The following is a 22,103-nucleotide window of genomic DNA, read 5'->3' on the forward strand; positions in this document are numbered from 1 at the left end:
ATTCAAGGTGGGAAAGTAGCCTAGTTTCATCAGGTGAATACAAATCAGCTCTATAGTGATTGTTACAGGATTGAAAAGAGTCTGGTTGCATGTGGCGTAATCCTCATAGCCCCAAGACATCTTATATGTGTACATTTTATTCTCTGTCTGCAGATGGTTTTATTCTGGTTAGGAAGGGTCTTCAGGCCACTTCAGTATGAGAAGTCTTTCCTGAGTTTAATGTAATCATGTGGAAATAGAATAAAATATAAACTGCATTAGTGGATTGATGGGGTTAAGGATGCCAGCCTGTGATGGACCTGTGCCACACATTCATCATCATCATCAACAGCAGCAGCAGCAGCATTTACACTTTTTTTTCCCCCCCCTCTAAGAATGGGCTGGAGTAGGATCCATCATCATCATCATCATCATCATCATCATCATCATCATCATCATTATCATCATGTCATCATCATCTTTTTACCACCTGCAGATGGAATGAGGTAGAATCCACAAACAGGGAAAGAGACAGTAATAGAGTGGGAGAGCTATCAACATCATGTCCAGCGAAGTATGGCACATGTCCTATCAGTTGGCAAGAGGTGGCTTGAGTTTTTGTGATCATTCCACCAGGGGTATAGGTTGCAGTAGCTTAGCCTTAGTTCCAGCACCTCACAAAGGTTTATATGGGACTAAATTTTTTTTTTTTTTTTAACCATCCACTTGCTCAGTGTAGTGCTGCCAATAGGTGTCTGCAGTACACTGAGTGACAAGCCAGGAAACCATTTACTATGTTGAGTGGTAAATATATAATCAAGTGATGCCTGGTGGTCTAGTGGGGCAAGGTGTTTCAACCTGTAAAGGTTTGCATCCGAGGAGTTGTTGTTGTTGAGGTTTATTACTTACATATTGCCACTTATAAGTAAGTGAGACCAGCTGCATTTATCTTCAATGGTAACACTGAGAAGCCTAGCCCCAGGTCCCTGTGTTCCTGATGGAACAGAAAAGGATTGGATGTTGGAAATTCAAGGAGATACAATTTAAGGTTCTTGTTATGTAAATGCTTATGATTATTTTTGGCTGTATGTATGTATGTACAGTATACATGTTTGTGTAACTATAAGTTTAATATGTTCATAAATGAATCAGTGTTTGATGTTCATAAATAATATGTAAACTTCATGTTCATATGTACATTTTTGCTTGCTTCATGTTCATTATATCATGTACTATAAACATTGTGTGTGTGTGTGTGTGTGTGCTCTTACCTAATTGTGTCATTACAGGAATGAGTCAAGCTCTTACTGTGCCATGTATTAAACCATTTTTATCATACATATTCTTAGATTTATGACTAGTTTTGGCACACACTGCTGTATTTCATTTGGTAGTGCATTCCACTAGCCTGTTGCCTTGTTTGGGAAACTGAACTTCCTTATGTTTTTGTCACTTTTTTTGTTTTTTTTTGTTTTTTGGTTCCCTCTTGCTTATGCTTTCCCATAGGTTATACAGTATACTCATTTATGTCTATTTTCCCTTTCCCTGTGATGCGTTTATATAGCATAATCATGTCTTCTCTTTTCCTTGTCTCTTGTAATGTTGGTAGATTCAGTTTTTCTAGTCTTTCTTTGTAGCTTAGATTCCTTAAGCCTGGTACCCATTTCATAGCAGCCCTTTGTACCTTTTCAATCTTATCTGTGTGTATTTTGAGATGTGGATTCCAGACTACTGATGCATACTCCAGGGTTGGTTTAATGAATGATGTAATTACCTTTCTTAGCATGTCTTCATTTTACATGTGATTGCTATTCTCATATTAGCAATCAGCGCCTACATTTTCCTTACTTTCTCATTGATGCAGTCAGCTGGAGATGGTCTGTTATTGATTATCACTCCTTGGTCCTTCTCCTTTTCTGATACAGTATGTGATTGAACCGGTGAAGGTTTCTATCCAAGGGGTGGTTGGGGTTTATTGCTCACGTAATGCCACTCAGGGATGAGTGAGGCTGGGCTGGTCACTCTCCTCTTAAATGTCAGGACCAACTGCCTAGCTCCGGGCTCCTACGGTCCTTGTGAGGCAACGTAGGATTGGCTGATGGATGGATGAACTTCCTGGCTTATAATCCCAATCGTCTTTTTCCACTTTTACCTAACATGATTACATGGCATTTGTCCACACTGAATTCCATTTGCTTTTTATTGCTCCATTCATGAAGCTTATTTAAATCTCCTCGTAGCTCTCTGTAAGAGTCTGTGTTTGTAATCCTCCTTTGTATTTTAGCATCATCAGCAAATATATTTAGATAGCTTCCATTTCCAATGTTCCTGTCAGTGTCATTTATATATACTAAAAACATACAGTAATTGGTGCCAGCACTGAACCCTGTGGAACTCCACTAGTCATGTCTCTCCATAATGAGTAATGTCCCCTTAGTACTGTTCATATTTCCCCTTTTCTGAGAAAATCTTGCATCCAAGATCCTTCTGGATGGTACAATTTCCATAAAAGTCTTTGGTGTGGTACTCTGTCAAATATGTGTGTGTGTGTGTGTGTGTGTGTGTGTGGATGCATGCATTTGTGCATGTGTATATATGTGCATATATTTGTGCATGCATCTGCATATGTGTGTTTGTGTGTGTGTGTGTGTGTGTGTGTGTGTGTGTTGGTGGCTGGATAGATGGATTTGTTTATGGTTATTTGAATACATGTGTGCATGGATGGGTAGATAGATAGATAGGTTTGAAGTATGTATGCATGTATTTTTATGTATGTATAATTGTGTATGTTCATGTGCAGGACTGTATTTATTTACGTATGTACACCTGCATCCATGTTGTCAGTGAGTGATTTAGTTTTATACCATTATCAGTTTTAGCCCACATCTTAATCAGTTTACCCATGATTAGATAATGATTGTTATGTCAGATTACATGTGGTCGGACTGGATTTTGTGGGTTTAGTTGGTGATATGTGTAATTACGATACTTCATCATTGTCAGTTAGATTATATTAGGTCAAAGACTAGGATGGCACTGATACAACTGTTAGACAAATATCCCTCATCTCCCTTCATATCCCATGAAAGGAGAATGGTGGACTGCAGGAGGAGGGAAACTTCAGCCTGTAGTCCACTTGTTTCATGTCCATATGAACCTGGGGGAACAGCAACAACAACAACAAAAACAAGATTATACCCACATACCAGAAGTGTTTTACGTCTTTGCTACAGTGACATGTTTTATTCTTGCCACAACTAGATTCTATTCAGCTTTGGAGAGACTTTTTTAACTGGAGAAGTTACATATTGCATTTGTTTACCTTCTAGTAGATGTCTCCCCAAAGCTGAATGATACTGTCTGGAAGTAGACAGAAAATAAATTAGTAAAAGGTGCCAGTGGCCTGCAAGGATTAATGTCCAGATACAATGCTTGCAGTCTGCTTCCTTCATACAATACCTTTATGTTGATACAGTATGTCTGTATGAACATTTCATGACATTATGAAACAAAACACACAAACCAAATTAGTTTACTAATGCTTGGAGTATGGATGTACTGTACACAAATTTTTATGTGCAACTTGTTTACATTAGTTCTGTTTGTAATTTTGATCATCTGTTAAGTTGTCTGGCCAGACACAGTTATACACTGATTGTTAATGTGTAATTTCATGTAAGTAAGTTATCTTTGATCTTCTCATCCAGTGTTCTCTCAGTTGAGCCAGAACGGTATTAACACAGTTTGTTCCTTATTTCCTAGGAATTTACATCCAGTGTCTCCATCATCATCATCATCATCATCATTAGACATTCAAAAAGTCGGGATATATACCCATAGTGCATATTATATACCATAAATAACAGCCAGCAGGGCCAAGAAATTTGAAGTCTCATTTGAAAATTCACTGAATGTATGGCTCATTTCAATGCCAACTGTTGATAGTTCTTCTGATGTGTAATATTTGTTTTCTTGTTTGATGATACCTACCCACTCCTTTTGTTAGTGGCATGTATGTATCATCATCAGAACCGAAGTAAATTGTCTGGTGTTAGTCAGAATATATAGCACAAGCTGGTAGACAACAGTGGGCAGCTGTATGCAAACCAAGCTTTGTCAGCGACCGAAAAAGAGCTTTGACACTAAAAGTCATTTCTGTATGGAGGTACTCCAGTTCAACGTTCCACCCAAGAGTCGTGGCCCTGGCTTGATAATCTCCAGAGGCTTAGCATTTTGTGTAGGCAAGGTCGTACTTTTAGCTCTTTTCATATTTTCTGCAGTTGATGTCATTTGACCCCTGACCTGACGGATATAGGTCATGCATGCATGAAGCACATATGTAGCACCCATTAACGTCTGTAAGCCTGCAAAGTTTCATTCGATTCCATCCACCCACTGTGGAGCTAGGGAACTTGAAATTTGCAGAATGGCCCACTAGAGCTGTAATTTCTGGGTGGTGTTGCCAGTGACTGGAAGTGTTTTGACATAAGTGTCATTTTTGTATGGAAGTACTCCAGTGCAACATTCTACCCAAGAATCATGGCCTTAGCATAATAATCTTCAGAGCCTTAGCATTTCATTCAAGTGTAGTAGTGATTTTAGCTGTTTTCACTGTTCTCACATTTGGTGACCAGGCCAATGTAGCATGTAGGTGTACAATAGAAAGTTGTAGTACTGGTCAATGTCTATAAGCATGTAAACTTTCATTCAGTTCCATGGAGCTGCTGGGGAACTAGGGGGGTATTGGTTGCTGGGGACTCTGAGGCCAATCTTCGCAGGGTTGCCACTTCAAAACTAGAGGAGAGAGGGGAAAAATGGATGGCACACTTCCGATAGGGAATGACCTAAAAATTACGCCTAAAGAAGTCAGAGTTTTCGGACAGCTTAAAACGTGAAAAGTATGAAAAAAGCATTTTTTTCAGCTATTGCTAGGCAATGAGTGGTTATCAAGCAACCAAAACCTTGTGGACACAGCTAGGTCATAGGCTGGTCATTGTTTCTAGGTTTGGTCGGAATTGGCTAATTCTGAAGGGTATAAATGCCTTCCACAATTAAACAAGAAAGAATGCAAGAAAGAAAGAAAATGCAGCTAACAATAAGGGCAGTTGGAGCTGGCCAAAAATTATGTCCATGACTCAAAAGATCAATTAAAGAGATGTAAAATAAACTGAAGTTCTGTATAGGACCTTACATTATTATTTGTCTAATGCTATCTATCTATCTATCCATATACCTTGGCTGCTTCCCCCAAGGAAAGGGAGGTAGCCGAGACAGGACTACACACTCCCCATTTACTTATCCATTCAAACACATTCATTAGCATCTTAGCCCCAAAGGGGAGAACGGACAGATCCTCACCGCACCACACTGCACAAGGGTCAACTGCGCAATGCAATCAGTGACATCCGCAGCAGGGCTCGACAGCAGAACTGGTTTACCCCTGCCACATCATAACAGACCCATCCCCTTACCCGCATGTGACCTGACTAGCTGATCAGACCAAATGCGGGAGAATATCCCCTCAGGGCTGCGTCATCACTTATTCATTCGCAATTTCTCTCCATTTATTTCTGTCACGCACAGCCACTCTTCCTTGCTCACCAGATATCCCTCTCGCATCCAACGCTCTCTTCACACTGTCCGTCCATCCTATTCGTGGTCTTCCTCTCAGCCTTACACCTCTCACATCAGATCTAGTTATCTTTTTTACCAATCGCTCATTATCCATTCTCTCCATATGCCCAAACCATCGCAACACCCTCTGCTCAACTCTACCAGCCATCTCCCGAACAACTCCAGTTCTCCTTCGCACTTCATCATTTTGCACCCGATCCATATGCGTCACTCCACACATACTCCTCAGACACCTCATCTCCATTACATTCAAACTTTTCCTCTCTGCTACACCCATATTCCATGTTTTAGCTGCATATAATGCAGTTGGTACCACAACACCCTCATACAGCCTTCTCTTTACATCCATTCTAAGTGAACGACATTTAAACACTTTTTTTATTCCTTCCAGCACCTTTCCTACTTCATTTATTCTAAACTTCACTTCTGCATCTATTCTTCCATCCACAGCAACATGTGACCCTAGATATTTAAAACAATCTACCTCCTCAAGCAACTCACCATTCAAAACTATATTCATCCCCCTACCATCTGTCAGCCTCGTACACTTCATCACTTTACTCTTATTCTCATTTACTTTCAATTTCCTCCTTTCACACACCCTTCCAAACTCCTCTACCAACTGTCTCAATCTCTCCTCTGAATCAGTCACCAGTGCAGTATCATCTGCAAACAGCAGCTGCTTCAGATTCCACTCTCCACCACCAACATTCACCAGACTCAGACCTCCACCTAAAACTCTTGCATTCACCTCCCTTACAACACCATCCATGTAAATATTAAACAACCAAGGCGACATCAGACATCCCTGTCGCAGCCCCCCTCTCACGGGAAACCAATCACTCACAGCATTTCCCACTCTTACACATGCTCTACTATTTACATAAAAACTTTTCACCCCTTTTAGTAACCTACCGTCAAGTCCATACAATCTTAAAACAGTCCACAAAGCCTCCCTATCAATTCTAGCATACGCTTTCTCTAAATCCATAAATGCCCAAAACACATCCTTGCCTTTTGCTAAATACTTTTCACACACTTGTCTCACAGCAAACACCTGATCAACGCATCCCCTCCCTCTCCTAAAGCCACACTGCTCATCACCAATCACTCCCTCTGTACTCTCTTTAACTCTCATAATTAACACTCTACCATACACCTTACCTACAACACTCAACAGACTTATACCCCTAAAGCTAGTACATTCATACTTATCACCCTTGCCTTTATACAATGGGACCACACAAGCACTTGCCCAGTCAATTGGTACCATACGTTTATCAAAGCACACATTCAACAATCTTACTAACCAGTCAACACTAGTCATTCCACCACCCTTCAGGTATTCCACAGCACACCCATCCATACCTGCAGCTTTCCCTGTTTTCATCTCCTTTACTGCCTTCTCCACTTCCTCCTTTGTGATCAAAGAATCATTTAACTCTCCCAACACATTTATTCCTTGCACCCTTCCATCCGCCTCAATCTCAGCCACCCTTTCCTCCTCTACATTTAACAATCTTTCAAAATACTCTGCCCTTACTGCATCCATTTCAATTAACATCCTTCCATCCTCTGATTTTACTCGTTCTTCCTTCCCAGACTCTCCCTTTCGCACCCTTTTCACCTCCTTCCAAAATATTTTCTTCTTCTGTTGAAAATTCTCTGTCAGCCGCCTACCCCACCTCTCATCTGCTGCCACTTTAGCATCAAGCACAGCCCTTCTCGCTCTATTCTTCTTTTCCTTATACCTTTCATATGACATCTCATCCTTCCTCTGCAGCCACACTTCATATGCACGTCTCTTCTCAGCCACAGCCATACTTACTTCCTCGCACCACCATTCACTTCCTTTTCTTACACCACCACCCACACTTCTCACACCACACACCTCTTCTGCCCCCCTGTGGCGGGGGGGACACAACCTGGCTGCACTATGGGGTGGTACTACTACTCTGCGGCCAGGTTGTGTTAGGAAGAATACTGCCACCGTATTCCGTGCGTGTCGTAAAAGGCGACTAAAAGGGGCGGGGTGAGGGGACTAGGGACCCCCTCCTCTGTTTTTTAGTTCCTAAAAAGAGACAGGCCAAAGAAAGGGATGGGGGATGGAGTTATCCCCTTACCCTGAAGATTGGGTCTAATGCTACCTAGTTAAAATTTATATTTTTCCTCAATCATCCACAATAGATGAAAACAATAATGCTACTTTAGTAACTCACATTGAAAATATATGTCAAATGGTGACGATGTTGTGATGTCACAGATGCCAGTTACAGACAATAAGATGCCTTGTCCATAAGATACATCCTTCCTTGCAGCAATATGGTACACCAAATTGCACTACTGGATACACTTGTCATTCTTTTGATTTAATTGCCCTGCAGTACAGTTACCAGGGCAGAAAAGAAAAAGAAAGTGACTCCTGATGTCCTGTGTCCTGCCACTTAGCTTTTGTGTTTTGAAAGTTTTCTATAGAGGAATATTATGTGAAAATTTATCTCCATAATTGACCTTTCTGTGTTTTGGATGATGATGAAATGCTAGTTTCCTGTTGAATATAATCATTCACATTGTCTGCCAGTGCTTGTACCTAAGCTGAATTTGTTTTTTAATTTTTGCTGTTCACATTTTTTAGTATAGCCAGGATTGTAGGGGCCTCAGTGATGTTTCAGTGAGTGTCTGGCCTGTTGACTAGGCATGCTGTTGTTAGTTCTCCCTCTTTTGTGCTTCCTCTTTCCTTGTTTTCTTCCTACATCACATAATCCTTGGTGGGAAATAAGGTCATGATGATGATGATTATGATGATGATGATGATTTATGATCCTGTCCTCCTCCTTCATGCAGTCAATGTCGACGAGAAACTGCGAGGGTCGTGCACGTTAGCGGACTACCAACTTCAGGCGGTGTCCATTGTCCATCGGGACTACCACGCCCCACCACTTTCTGTCACTGACCTCATTACAATGTCTGCTATCAACAACCACCATGGCTCTAGTCATGGCACCTCTGAGGGCAGCAAGAAGAGGGGGATACTCTCACTCTTCTCCAAAAAGCCAAAATCTGTAAGTGTTAACTTCTCATCCATTGTTGTTTTTTAAGGGGCATATTCTTGCTGGCATAGGAGGCTCTCAGGCTTTATATATTTTGTACCACACAGTGATAACCTCTTGTACGGTACGTTGTTTTGTTCTAATTGATATGGAGACAGTTGGGAGAGGGGTGGGGAATAAGTAATGAGGGGGATGAAGGGGAGTAGGAATGAAGAGGAAGAGAGTGAGGGTCATTGGGAGTTGTAGGGTTCATTTGTGGGGATGGGGTTGGGTTGGAGGGGGCGTGGCCTGAAACACCAGATGCAGTCCCCCTTGATGCAGCTCAGGCCTTCAGTCACAATTTACAGGGTAAGTCACATACTTTCGTCAATGTTGTTTTTACAAACTATAACAGTATTTGAAAGATACAAGTATGCAAAATATTATCAGAATATAATTAGGTAAGAAATAAGATGTTAGGGAGCCTCTGAACCCACAAGAACACAGCTATCAGACTGTGGTATTAACCTCTTCAATATGATGTCTTATATTTTGTTATAGCTACTATAGTCATTTAAGCAGCATAGGAGAGACCTCAGGTAGTGAGGAGTAATGGGTTATGTGTGTAACTCATTAAGAATAAAATAAAGCCTGATGTCATCGTATTTAAGTAGTTAAATATGAAGCAGGTACTGTAGGTAGGTAATAATGATATCATAATCTTGCAAGCTGCCATGCCTAAAGGATGTGTTGACGTGTTCATTACCACGACTGCGCCAACGTCTGGCTCACTACATTCGTTTTGGCATTCTTCACGGCCACCCTCCCCCCTTCCCCATCCCCCGACTCCCCTCTCGTCAAACTCTCAGGTGCTGCATGGCTGTGAGTCTGAAATATGTTGCTTCACAGTGTATGGTTTGTGCAGAATGTTGACCTGGTGTATAGCTTCAGTATTTTGCAGTGTAACAGAATGTTGTTACATTAGAATATTTAGTTGTATAGTTGACTGTAATTCTGTTTTGTCATAGCATTCAGAAGAATGGTAAAAGACATGGTATTGCTGGGGTTAATAAATATGTGGTTGGTGGGGGCACACCATCCACTCACCCAGTGTGGTGATACTGTACCTTCATGGACCTTGCACCAAATGTCAAGCCAAATGTTTTCCCACTACTCAGGAAACTATGTGTTGTTCTGGTTGGTAACCATTAAACCAGCATGTGGATACTGGGTGGTCTAGTGTGTCAGGGCATTCCAGCCAGATTTCATCCATAAAGATTTACATGTATGGGGAGGATGGAGTTTGTTGCCCACAAAATGCTGTTCAGGGAAAAATGATTGGTTGCTCTTACCATCAGAGTCTGGGTTAGGTAGCCAACCCCTGGACCTCTATGCTCCTGATGAGGCAGTAAAAGGGTGGATGGTAGATAGAGTTGATAAAGTGTTGTGTACAGTTTGTGCAGTATATTGATCATGTCTCTCACCAAAGTTTTTTCAGCTGTGTACTCAGTATGTTGGAATGTTTTAGATGTTGTACAGTTGACTATTTGCCTTTATAATCCCCTCAGTTTGATGATATACTTTATTTCATTCCTCCTGTCTGCATGTGTTGCATATAATTTTATTCAGTTTCTGAGGGCTTTGTAGTAGTGAAGGAGTTAAGTAAGGCTGTGTATAACCTCTCCAGTTTTAAAAAGTCTCTCCAAAGCTAAATAAAATACAGTAATATGAAATAGCAAGAATAATACAGAGAATGTCACTGAACTGAGGAGTTAGCATGACAGTGAAAGGAATGGTCTCTAGCCCATGAGTGATAGACAAGTGACATATTTCATCAGCATAACTAAACCCATTCTCATTTGTTAGAATGCTTAATGTGTTCAACAATTTATAAAATTAATCTTCCTCATCATTTCTAACATCATTCTCCCTTGTGGGAACCCCCCCATAAAGATATGGCAGCGACAGAATCACTTCCATACAGCTTTGTCTTTACGTATCCCTCAGTTTTCTCAGTAATTTGAGTTCCTCATCTCATTCCTTTACCAGAGTACTGTTTCACTTAAGCTTCCTCCTTTTGCTTCTCATACTATCTGCATCTTCCAGTAGTGTCTCCCTTGCCAGAGCTTTTTCTTTCAGCATCATCTACATACAGTACAGCATTGAAGCATCATCATTGCCATCATCATCATCCAAGCATCTTTTCCCATCTGAGGTTGGGATGAGATAGGGTCCAGAGAGCAAGAAAAAAAACTGATGGAAGGAGAAACTAACCAGTAGTCTGGCCAATTACAGTAAATGAGCCACACTTTCATTCACCCACCATTCAGGCCCCCAGAATCTTGAAAATTCCTCCACTGGAGTCTTCCCAGCTCACACATAAGAGGGAAAAGGGGTTATGATACAAATGATCGTGGTTTTTAAAGATGTGACTGAACTACCATGTTACTGAATATTGGTAAAACCATAGTGCGTTCATCTGTGTATGATGTATGGTTGTGTGGTTTGCATATTCAGACAGGCTGTGTGATTTAGACTGTGATTCATGGAACACTTGCCATCAGCAACAAACCCTTACTCCATGAATAAATGTGGGCAAATGGGATATAGAAACAGTGTTTGGTAGGTGTGTGGATGTTGTTGTTGCTGCTTCGCTCCAGTCTGTCTGGCCGAGTAGACCCATCAGCCACAGAAAAGCAACTTCTTATGTGGGTCATCCTACTGGTACAGTATTGTTGTTGTTGATCAGCCCTAGTCTGTCTGATCAAGCATATCCATCAACAGCAGGCAAGCAACTGCCCCTGCAAGGCTGTCCCATGCAGTGAACTGGTGTTCCCTTGGGGGAGGCGGTGGCTCAATCGGTAGAGAGTTGGTCTGCAGTTCTAATGGACCAGGGTTCAAATCCCGCTGGGGCAGGGAACAGTTTAAAGGATTTGAATTTCTTAAAATCAGACTTTACTGACCTACCAGAAGACCCACTGACATGTTGTAAAAATACCCCCGCTAATACCAATACACCAGTCCTGTATGAGACAGCCCTAGCATGTATTCAGTATGGACGGTGGGTGTTAGCGTCGAAGTGGTGGCATGTAGAGGTGTGTGTTATGTAGGAGGACTGCTGGGCCTTGAAAGCAGGCTGTGAAGCCTATGCCCAGAGTCGGTCACATATATTTTAAAAAAAAAAAAAAAAAAAAAAAAAAAAAAAAATGATAGTGCCTCACTGTGGGGAGAAGTGAGGAGGTTTGGTTCCAGGATGGATGCCATATTGTGTGTCTTCACCCACAGGGGCACCGTAATAGGCTTCACTTCATCCCACTACTGTATTTGGTTATATGAATATCACCCAGCACTGTAAATGGTTTCCTGGGTTATAGGAAATCATCAGGCTTGTCACTCAGTGTACAGCCACAGTGACAGGAGGAAAAGTTACAAACATGAATGGAGAGGGGCAGACAGAGAAATAGAATGGTAAAGGTGAGAGAAGAAGTAGTTAGCACTACAGCAGGTGAGTGGATGATGGTTGCCATCACGTATCAACAGACAGTACAATACATAAACCATGTAGGAAACCTGTGCCCCCTTATGGTAGACAGTGCCTCACCAGTCCATCCCCGTTTTGAGGTGCAGGGAAATAATGGGAGGTTTGGGTCCAAGGCGGATACCACAGCAGCTTAGCACTACCCAAAGTACACAGCGTCACCACGTGTGGCCCCTCATTAGCGCCTGTGAGTTTTGTGATATTTTTTATTGAGTTGGTGGTAGGTGGGGACGCTCATCATTCACTCACTCGAAGTAGTACTGCTCTCAGGTGTCCGCCCTTTCCTCTCTTCCATCCATCCTCTCTTCCATCCATCCTCTATTGTCATTTTTTTCCTTCATTCTGTCCTCTTCCTTCTGCCTGTGGGTGAGTTTATACTCCCTCTTTTGTGTTTGTTTCTTTCATTCTTTCCTCTTTCTTCTGCCTGTGGGTGACTCTACACTGAGTTACAAGCCCAATGGTTTCCTGTACACCATGAAACCATTTACTATGCTGGGTGGTAACCATATAATCAGATTATGGCACCTGATGGTTAAGTGGCTAATTAAGGGGCTCCAATTGGATTGTGCCTGTGTAGGTTTATATCCAAGGGATGGTTGGGGTTTTATTGTTCATGTAATGCTGCTCAAGGATGAGTGAGGCAGGTCACTCTCATCTTAAATGTCAGGACCAACTTGCCTAGCCCTGGGCTTCTACGCTCCTCTTGGAGGAACATACGATTGGATGATGGATGGATGGATTTTATTAAGTAAATAGTACTGAGGTATCTACAACAACAGCGGTGGTTCAGTCGGTAGAGAGGTGGCCTGCAGTCCTACCGGACCCAGGTTCAAATCCTGCTGGGGCAGGGAACAGTTTAAGGATTTGAATTTAATAAAATCAGACTTTACTGATCTACCAGAAGACCCGCCGACATGTAAAAATACTCCCGCTAATACCAGTACACCAGTCCTGTATGAGACAGCCCTAGCATGCATTCAGTGTGGACGGTGGGTGTTAGCGTCGAAGTGGTGACATGTAGAGAGGTGTATGGTATGCAGGAGGACTACTGGGCCTTGAGAGCAGGCTGTGAAGCCTATGCCCAGAGTCAGACATATTTAAAAAAAAAAAAAAAAAAAAAAAAAAAAAAAAAAGACACGTTAGTATGAGTAACATCTATCTGTCTATCTATCTATAGCCCGATGCCCTAATCCCGCAAAGGGTGGCCGCAGACAAAACGCCTCCAAGTCGCTCTGTCACCCACCATTTGACTACCCTCTCCCCAACTCACCCCCCCCTCCCTCATATACCTCTCAACTCCATACCTCCACCTCATACTCGGTCTACCTCTCCCTCTCCCTCCCTCCACCTCACCTACATACACCCTCTTAGTCAGTCTTTCATTCTCCATTCTCTTCACATGTCCAAACCACCTCTGTATTTCTCCTAATCTTCTCAACCACATCCACATCCACCCCACATCGTTCCTTCATTTCTTCATTCGTCAACCTGTCCCTCCACGTCACTCCACATGCTCCTCTCAAGTAACTTATTTCCACTGCACTTACTTTTGGCTTGTTCCCCTCTTGCAAGGTCCATGCCTCGTTTCCATACGTCAGGGTAGGGATCACAATACTATCATGCAGTGACTTCTTAACTTCCATACTCACCTCCCTATTTCTCATCACTGCTTTCAGTGTACCAACGACCTTCCATCCCTGCTGTACCCTTTCACATACTTCATCCCCCAAAGTTCCATCCTTACTCATCACACTACCCAAGTACTTGAATGCACTCACATTCTCCATATCCTCACCATCCAACCTCACTGCACACTCTGTGACTTCATTCCTCTCAAACACCATAACTTTACTTTTGTTGGCATCCCTACGTGTCAAGTGGGGTTGGTGGAGGATTAGTGCCCCTCCCTGTAAAACAATTAACTCTAAGCCATTGGCCACCCCGTCTGGGATACATGGCGTCTGGCAATGAATGAATGAATGAACTTTCAGATTCCTCCTCATATACACTGTCCCAAATTCATTCACCAAACCTTGCAACTCCCATTCATCTTCACTCAAAAGTACTGTATCATCAGCAAACAGCAACACTGGAAGCTTCCAAATCTCACCCACATTCATTAGAGCCACCTCCACATCCACTGCCCTACCTTGCACCTCCTTTACAACCCCATCCATGTATATATTAAACAGCCATGGAGACATCACACAACCCTGTTTCAGTCCCACATTGAGATCAAAGAACTCACTCAGCTCACCTTCCACTCGCACCGTAACCCTAGCTCCCTCGTACATACTCTTCACAGCACTCAACAATTTCCCCTCCACTCCATATATTCTTAATACCTTACAGTGTTGTAATTGTGCTCACAGTTCATTATCCCATTCACTATATGAGGTTTTTCATAAGACGAATATAATTATATGGCAGGTGGAGGTATGAAATTTAAAAACTAAGTGGTACTGAAGAGGATAATAAGAATTGCATCTTACAATGACACTGTGAGAGGTCTCTCCAAAGCTGAATTTACTGTAACTGTTTCATCATCATCATCATTATCAACACTGTCTGGCTTAAAAAAAGAAGTCATCATACTGAATGGATTAAGGACTGTGGTTTTTAATCCATTTATGTCAACATATGGACTTTGTATTTTGTTCTGACTGCCCTGAGATTATTTGATTCTGTTCAGGAAAACCCACCCACTGCAAAAATAGCCAAAAACCATGTATCAGTAGTCTAAACCTTTAGCTGTTGACAGAAAACCTTTGACTTCAGTTTAGCTGATTCTTGACAGTAAGTTTTATCCATACCAGACAGTCAGTTCCACAGCCAAAGAGAGAAGCAGCTTTGATGTTGAGCTTAAATGTTTATATACGGTACAGTATGTGTGTGTGTGTGTATATATATATATATATATATATATATATATATATATATATATACAGTATATGCAATATGTGTGTGTGTGTGTGTGTGTGTGTGTGTATGTGTAATAGCTTACCTCAGTATGACCTCTGCAGTAAATTTTATCACAGAAGTCTGGCTTCTCACATAAATGTAATGTTTTTATGACTATAATTTAGATAAGTATGTACAGAGAAGCACATGGCAGTGGTTTGGCACCCCCTTTTTAATTTGATAGTCCGTGTGATGGATACCCAACAGGTGTATAAGAGGTACAGCTTTAATGAATAATGCAAGAATAAATGTGCACATGTTTATGGTCATAGTGTGGAGTTAGGATTCCAAAGATTCAGATGATGGGTGAATGACTGTGTGGCTCATTCTCATTATGTTTGACAAGAATTTTTTTTTTTTTTTTTTTTTTTTTTTTGAGCCAACCTTATGCCATCTTTTTTAGTTGGGAATAAGTGTTAGGCTGTTGATGATGATGATGATGATGATGATAGAGTTATGGTGATGATGATGACGATGACAGTGATGATTTATGTGTTAACATCTTCATTATACAGCACTGTAGTTTGAAAGTTATTACTTTCCTTGGTATGAGGTGAACACTTAATTTTAATATTGAATGAGAGCTTTCAAGTCACCCCAGTGTACTTATGACTGTGCTGAATTTACGTACATGTAATATTTTCCCCACATTTTTGTGAGTATTAATTAGAGTTTGGATTATAATGTTGAAGACTTAACCCTTTTAGCCCGAGGACCTGACACTTATTTTATTCTTTGTGGTAGGTGGTGGCAGCCACCATCCACTCACTTGATGTAGTGCTAGTGCTGCCTACTTCCTCTTCACCTTTATCATTTCCTTGCTGTGTCTGCACTCCTCTCTCATTCGTTCGTCCTTTTATTTATAAAGGCTCCAACATGCATGCATGCATCGTCCTTGGTCACCTAACCCCTAAAACGCGGCTGTGTACGGCCGATCCCCCCGCTGTGGCGGGGTTGTAGCGGGGTCTGAGTACCTGTGGGAAAATATTTGCCAAAAATCAGAGATTAACCCTAGAGCATTAAAATTTTTATGGCATATAGTACTTACATTCAGCTTTCTCCTGAGACACATGTTGAACCTTCGTGGACTACCAAAGGACTTGTGAAGACTTGCAAAGTTGGGTAACAAAGTCTTCACTTTCACACCTCCAGAAACCCGGTTTTCTTTCTACCACAGCCTCAGTCTGTCACAGTACACTTTATACAACAATGTACAGGTTGTTTGGAATCCGTATTTGTACAATAAGCACTGAAAATAAGGCTAAAATGAACGGAGCGCATGGCCGACATGCAGCGCGGCGGCGATCTTCCCGTCACTATTGACACATTTGCCTTTTCACGGCTAAAAACACGTATACTACATTATTTTCCATCATAGTACTTCGCAAACATTCACTTGTCACTATTACGGCCATAAAAATCACTGTCACTGCCAGTATTGTGGATCGGGACTGAGGAAGACCACCGCGGCGCGAGTTTATTCAGCCTTACGGCAGGCACTTTATTCTCACTCCAGTTGGCCACTCGCACTTCATTTCTATCGCTCACTTTCACTGTAGCTGTCCGTTTTTTGCCTTATTCATCAGTGTCACTGTCCATTGTTATAAAAATAATATTTTCTACACAACAAACTGTCACTGTCAGAACATAGAATAGGAACATATGCTTTCAGCTTCTTACACTGGAGTGACTGTCACTCGCAATACTTATATTATTACTATGTACAATTATTTACACCAAAAAACACTGTCACTGTCAGTGCTTTTACAAGTACATACACTAATTTACACTCATCAGACTGTCACTGTCAGTACGTAAAAGAAAACTAAACACTAGTATCGCTGTCACTCTCAGTATTATTTCCAAGAATCTTACCCTTATTTTCAATATCTAGTCAGGCTGTGGTAGTCAAAGAAACACGGGTAAGCACAGAGGGGAATTTTGCACTCTTTGCACTGCAAGGAGGTGCGCCTAAAGGTTCTGTCCTGCCTGATAGTGTGGCTGCACACATGACACCTCCTCAGTGCTTTTCCCCTCTTGGCAGTGGCAGGCAGTGGCTCCAGGCGGTGTCGCTGAAGGTAGGCCTGACACTGTAGGCGGTCTGGAGGTGTCTGAGGGTGGCGTTTGGGACCTGTTGCAAGTACCTGGCCATAACGCTGAAGCAGCTGGTAGACACAAGTCTTAGAAAATCTTCGGAGAGAGTAGTTTGCTGGCTTCCTGTTCTTGATTTTATACAGGATGAAGGCGTTCAGCATGCACATATCAATCAAGTGCAAGAACACCTTCCTGTACCAACGACGATTCTTCCTCAGGCAGTCTATCTCTCCGATCATCATGTCAGACTTGTCCACCAGCCGCATATTGACGTTGTAGTCAATGACAGCATCAGGCTTCATCACAGCCTCGCCAGTCCTTCTGTCGACCTTCCCTGTGGCCAGCATTTCCCCCTTGTGTACTGTGGTGAGCACATTCACGACTCTCTTATCATGCCACCTGATCGCAAGCATCTTGTCAGTTTTCTTCAGGTGCACGTCTCCCCGCTTTGATTTTTCAGCCTCGGGGAAGGCAGGGTAGTGTGCCCTATTGCTCCTGACAGTGCCACAGGATCCGACGCCGTGTTCAGAAAGGTACTTGGCGAGTTTAGGAGCTGTATAGTAATTGTCCGTATACAGGACATGATTCTTGCCAAAGTACTTTTCCAAAAACACTTTCACCACAGAACCAGAGAATCCAAGGGGGTCAGTCTTGTCCAAATCGACATTGCTGGCGGTGTAAATCACGAAGTCTAAGATGAACCCCGTCTTGCAGTCGCACAGCATGAAAAACTTGATTCCAAAGCGGTGCCGTTTGCTTGGAATATACTGCACAAACCGAAGACGGCCCCTGAACAAAACCAAGGACTTGTCAATCACCATTTTCTTGAAAGGGCGCAGGAACCTCGTAAACTTATCCTTGATCAAGTTCAGGATTCCCCTCACTTTCCATAATGGGTCAGTTCGGGAAGGCTCATCATTGTTCGCGAAGTGAAGGTAAGTCATGAGCTGCGTAAAACGATCGCGGCTCATGTATTTATTGAAAATTGGTGTTGGGCAAAGATCGTCTGAACTCCAGTATTCCTCCAGCTTATGTTTCCAATTGTGGGGCATCAATAACATCAACCCAATAAATACAAAGAGTTCCCTGATCGTTAGAGGCACCCATGCTGCCATCCGCGACGTGGATGGCGTTGCCGCCTCACCTTCTCCTTCGCGAACTGCAGCAGATTGCCCCTCGTACCTGTTCGTCTCGGTACAAATCTGCTCCATTACCTCGTTGTCAAGGAAGGCCAACAGGTAGTCCAAGCATTCACCATCCTCTTGGACAGGGAAGTCAGCCTGAACTCCACACCCACTGTCATCAAAGGGCAGATCTTCCGGCACAAAATCTGAGCCCTCTGACCACACAAAGGCATCAAGAGTGCCCTGCCTAGGCTGGGAGGTGCTGGGGGCGGCGGGGGGTGAGGCAGGTCGTGTGGGAGTGGGTGAGGCAGGCGGTGAGACAGTGCGTGAGGCAGAGGCTGTCCTAGGTCGTGTTGGTGTAGTGGTGGTGGTGGTGGGGAGATTATCTGAGGGTTCAAGGTCACTCGCAGTGCCGTGACTGGCGAGTTGCCTAGTGCGAGTTTCCTTACGAGCTAGCCTTACACTAGGGGACAAAGTTCTAGCTCTACTACCACGAACACTGGGCCTACGGAAACCTCTACTACGTAAAGTTGAAGGTCTACTTCCCTTCTGAGGTGGTGAAGGCGACTCTGAAGACTCAGGAGACAGGGCAGCTGAAGAGGAGGATGAGAGAATGGGGCTGGGAGTGCGTGGCGGGCTGGCGGTGGCATGACGTGGCGTAGGGGACAATGGCAGTGAACTGGGGTCACCACTCCTTTTCCTCTTTGCCCCCTTTCCATATTCCAAGCCCCTTTTCACAGGAGCCTTGCCTGTTGAGGTGCTTGGCACTGAAACAGTCACTTCTGGCACAGACTCAGCACTCGATTGCGTGTCAGACTCTGCCAGGCTTGACCAAACACCGACGTCACTCCCATAATCCATCGATGCTTTCAATAGTTCACTGGCTATTGCAGAGTCACTCAGTCCCTTAGCAGTTCCTGGTAAGGTTTTGAAGGGGGTTGAGGTCACAAAACCCTTTTTCGGAGGGCTGGAAGGCACAGACTCGGAAGAGCTTGAATTTGACATGGTGTCACCGTGGAAGATTCGCGTGGACTGACGCTAAACAGGGGCAAACCGCGCGAAAAAATCACAGTGTGACAACTGGGGAAACAAGCGTTTCCCAATAGCAGAAAGCGCTTGCGAGATGACGGCGCAGATTGACACGTATGAGCCGTCCGCGCGCTGCCATATCGCACGACGAGGGAGGGCCGCACATCGGTGCGTGGGTGGGTAAAAAAAATGAAACTTGGCAACAACCGAGGTCAGTAGTACAAAGGTCAAGTGTGCTAAACGTAGCTCACGGGTGGCGGTACTGATAGACAATACCAGCTGGAGCCTGCTTGCTCGCGGTTATTCAAAATTAACTCAAATCGCAAACGCGACGATCCGCCGTTCTGTCCTTTGGGCCGACCGTCGCAAAAGCGACGATCCGCGTTTAAGGGGCTAATGGCGGCTGTCCAACCTGTTCGATCTCTGGCAGCCTCCCTGTTCAGTCTCTTACCCCTGAGGTCACACTCTATGACCTCAAACTAGGTCTTATTTGATCTGCCTCTCATTACAGGCCTGAATTACAGTATAATCCATCTTCGTTCATGTACTCCCACCACATCAGTTTATAGGGTTTCTCCTCAGCTGAGTAACATAATCTGGCAGTAAGTAGAATAATAATAAAAAGCCTACTGATATCCTCATTCACTGCCAAGGTCACAGTACTGTACTGTACTAAACAGCATTACATTCTGACACTTGCTGCTTACATGGACCCCTTTGCAAGGAGGGAGAGCCCTCTCAATGTCAGGAGAGGCAACAGCTCCCTGAACTTCTGCCCATTCTTCATCTAGGGTAGTGAGTGGTTGGAAGAAGTACAAGAAGCTCTTGCCTCTCCTGATATTGAGAGGACTTTCCCTCCACGCTAAGGGATCCTTGTATGCAGCATGTGTTGGGAGTGTAATGTTGTACGGGAATGAGACCTGGGGACAATGATGGAGGAGGATATTCATAGGCTCAAATATGCAGAGATGACAATGATCAGTCAGATGTGTAGTGTGTCCTTGAATGACAGACCTTGGGGGTAAAGATTGCGAATGAAGAGTCGAGAGGACAGGAATGTATTAGTGTTGTGATTAGAAGGTGTAGATTGAGATGATTTGGGTATTTGGGGAAGCTGGAGATGACAGCTGGTTGTGAAGGGTGAGAGGTGTGAACATTGCAGGTGAGTTGTGAGAGAGAAACCAAAAAAGACTTAGGATGAAGTCATAGAGTGTGACCTCAGGGATAAGGGGCTGAACAGAGAGGCTGCTGGAGATAGAGCAGTGTGGAGAGTCACCATTAGATGATCAAGGCTGATGCATGCAGGCATATTGAAGCCTTTATAAATAAATGCATGAATAAATTTGTCTGACGTTGTACTGTATATTCTCTTTGTTTATATATATATTTTTTAACATGCTGGTATGTTCATTGTAGAGTACCCTGAGAATTTTGGCATCTCATTCCCCTCCCTCCTACATATGCATATATCATATTCTCTTGTATATCCCTGCAGATCCCTTGTAACCTAATAACTGAACTTGTCGTAAATTCCTGGTAACACTGACCCCTTTGTCTTGGATTTATGAGTGTGGTGTAGGTTGTGTAATATTGTAACTCCTTGTCTTCTTTCCTTTCTTCCACATCCACCACCAGTCTGTTCCCTTCCCTTTCATTCCCTTCCTTTCACATCCCATCCCCTCCCTTGCTTTCTCTTCACTTTCCATCTTTCCATCCTCCTCTTTTTTTCTTTTTTTTTTTTTTTCCCCTCCCATGTTTATTCTTCCCATCTCTTTCTCTCCCTCTCCCTCTTTCTCCCTCCTTCATCTTTCTCTTCCACTCACTGTGCCTCATTCTGCCCTTTTCCCTCTTTTCACACACACACACACACACACACACACACACACACACACACACACACACACACACACACACCTGTCTGTTTGTATGTGTGTATAGCCTGAAGAGAGAGAGGATCAAAGTGAAAATTGAAACGAAATAACAAAGAAGCAGAGAGGAAGAAGTAAAAGAGATTCAGAGCAGGAATAGAGGTAGCAGGGGTTGGTTATGTAAGAGATCAACATGGCTTAGTTTATCTTGATTGGAATATCCTTTTTAAAACTTACAGGGATTAAACCCTTTGGTACAGTGATGTCTGTTATTTTTTCTTGCTACTGCCTGACGCTTTCTTCAATTCAGAATGACTCCCTCAGCTTTGAAGAGAAACATCTTGGAATGAAGGAGTTGGAAATATTCTTCATATACCCTTGCAGTCTGGTTTCTACTGTTACTGTCACCAAACTACTGTATTATATTCAACATATCAGTAAACTTGGACAATGGAAGGTTTGCCTGTACAAAACATACACGCTGTGTGTGTATTTTGTAAGGCAGTGGTCCACGATTGCATGCATTAGCCTTTTTTTCCCCCTGCTACTTAATGGCTGCCTTCAAAACTGCATATACTCCTGCAGTACTCTGATCAAAGCCCCAACCCATACACTTTTTCTCAGGATCTCATCCCAGATTTTCCTATGATTGGAGACTGTTTCTTCCTTCTTCAGGTCTCTGCAATGTTTCACCCAGTTACACATGCTCTCTGCATGTCCAAATTGTCTGTCTAACACCATGCTCAATTGTCTTTTAAACTCTACACATGTTATGCTATTCTTTAGTGTGACTTATACATCCAGTTCACCATTCTCACTTCATTATGCTTAAGTCTGTGAGCATTTT

The 22,103-nt window shown here is 43.0% G+C and overlaps 1 protein-coding gene across 1 annotated transcript in view; it reads left to right on the forward strand.

Annotated features, from left to right (window-relative positions):
- The window catches only part of LOC145408441 (uncharacterized), a 295,795-nt gene that overhangs the window by 162,284 nt on the left and 111,408 nt on the right, over window positions 1-22,103 (forward strand). The window contains exon 8 of the mRNA XM_080279170.1: window positions 8,458-8,675. Coding sequence (XP_080135296.1) covers window positions 8,458-8,675 — 218 coding nt within the window. The remainder of the gene's footprint in view (window positions 1-8,457; window positions 8,676-22,103) is intronic.

This window comes from Coenobita brevimanus, chromosome 77 (assembly GCF_032717465.1).
Source record: "Coenobita brevimanus isolate Jiangsu-jjx chromosome 77, ASM3271746v2, whole genome shotgun sequence".
NCBI classification, from domain to species: domain Eukaryota; kingdom Metazoa; phylum Arthropoda; class Malacostraca; order Decapoda; family Coenobitidae; genus Coenobita; species Coenobita brevimanus.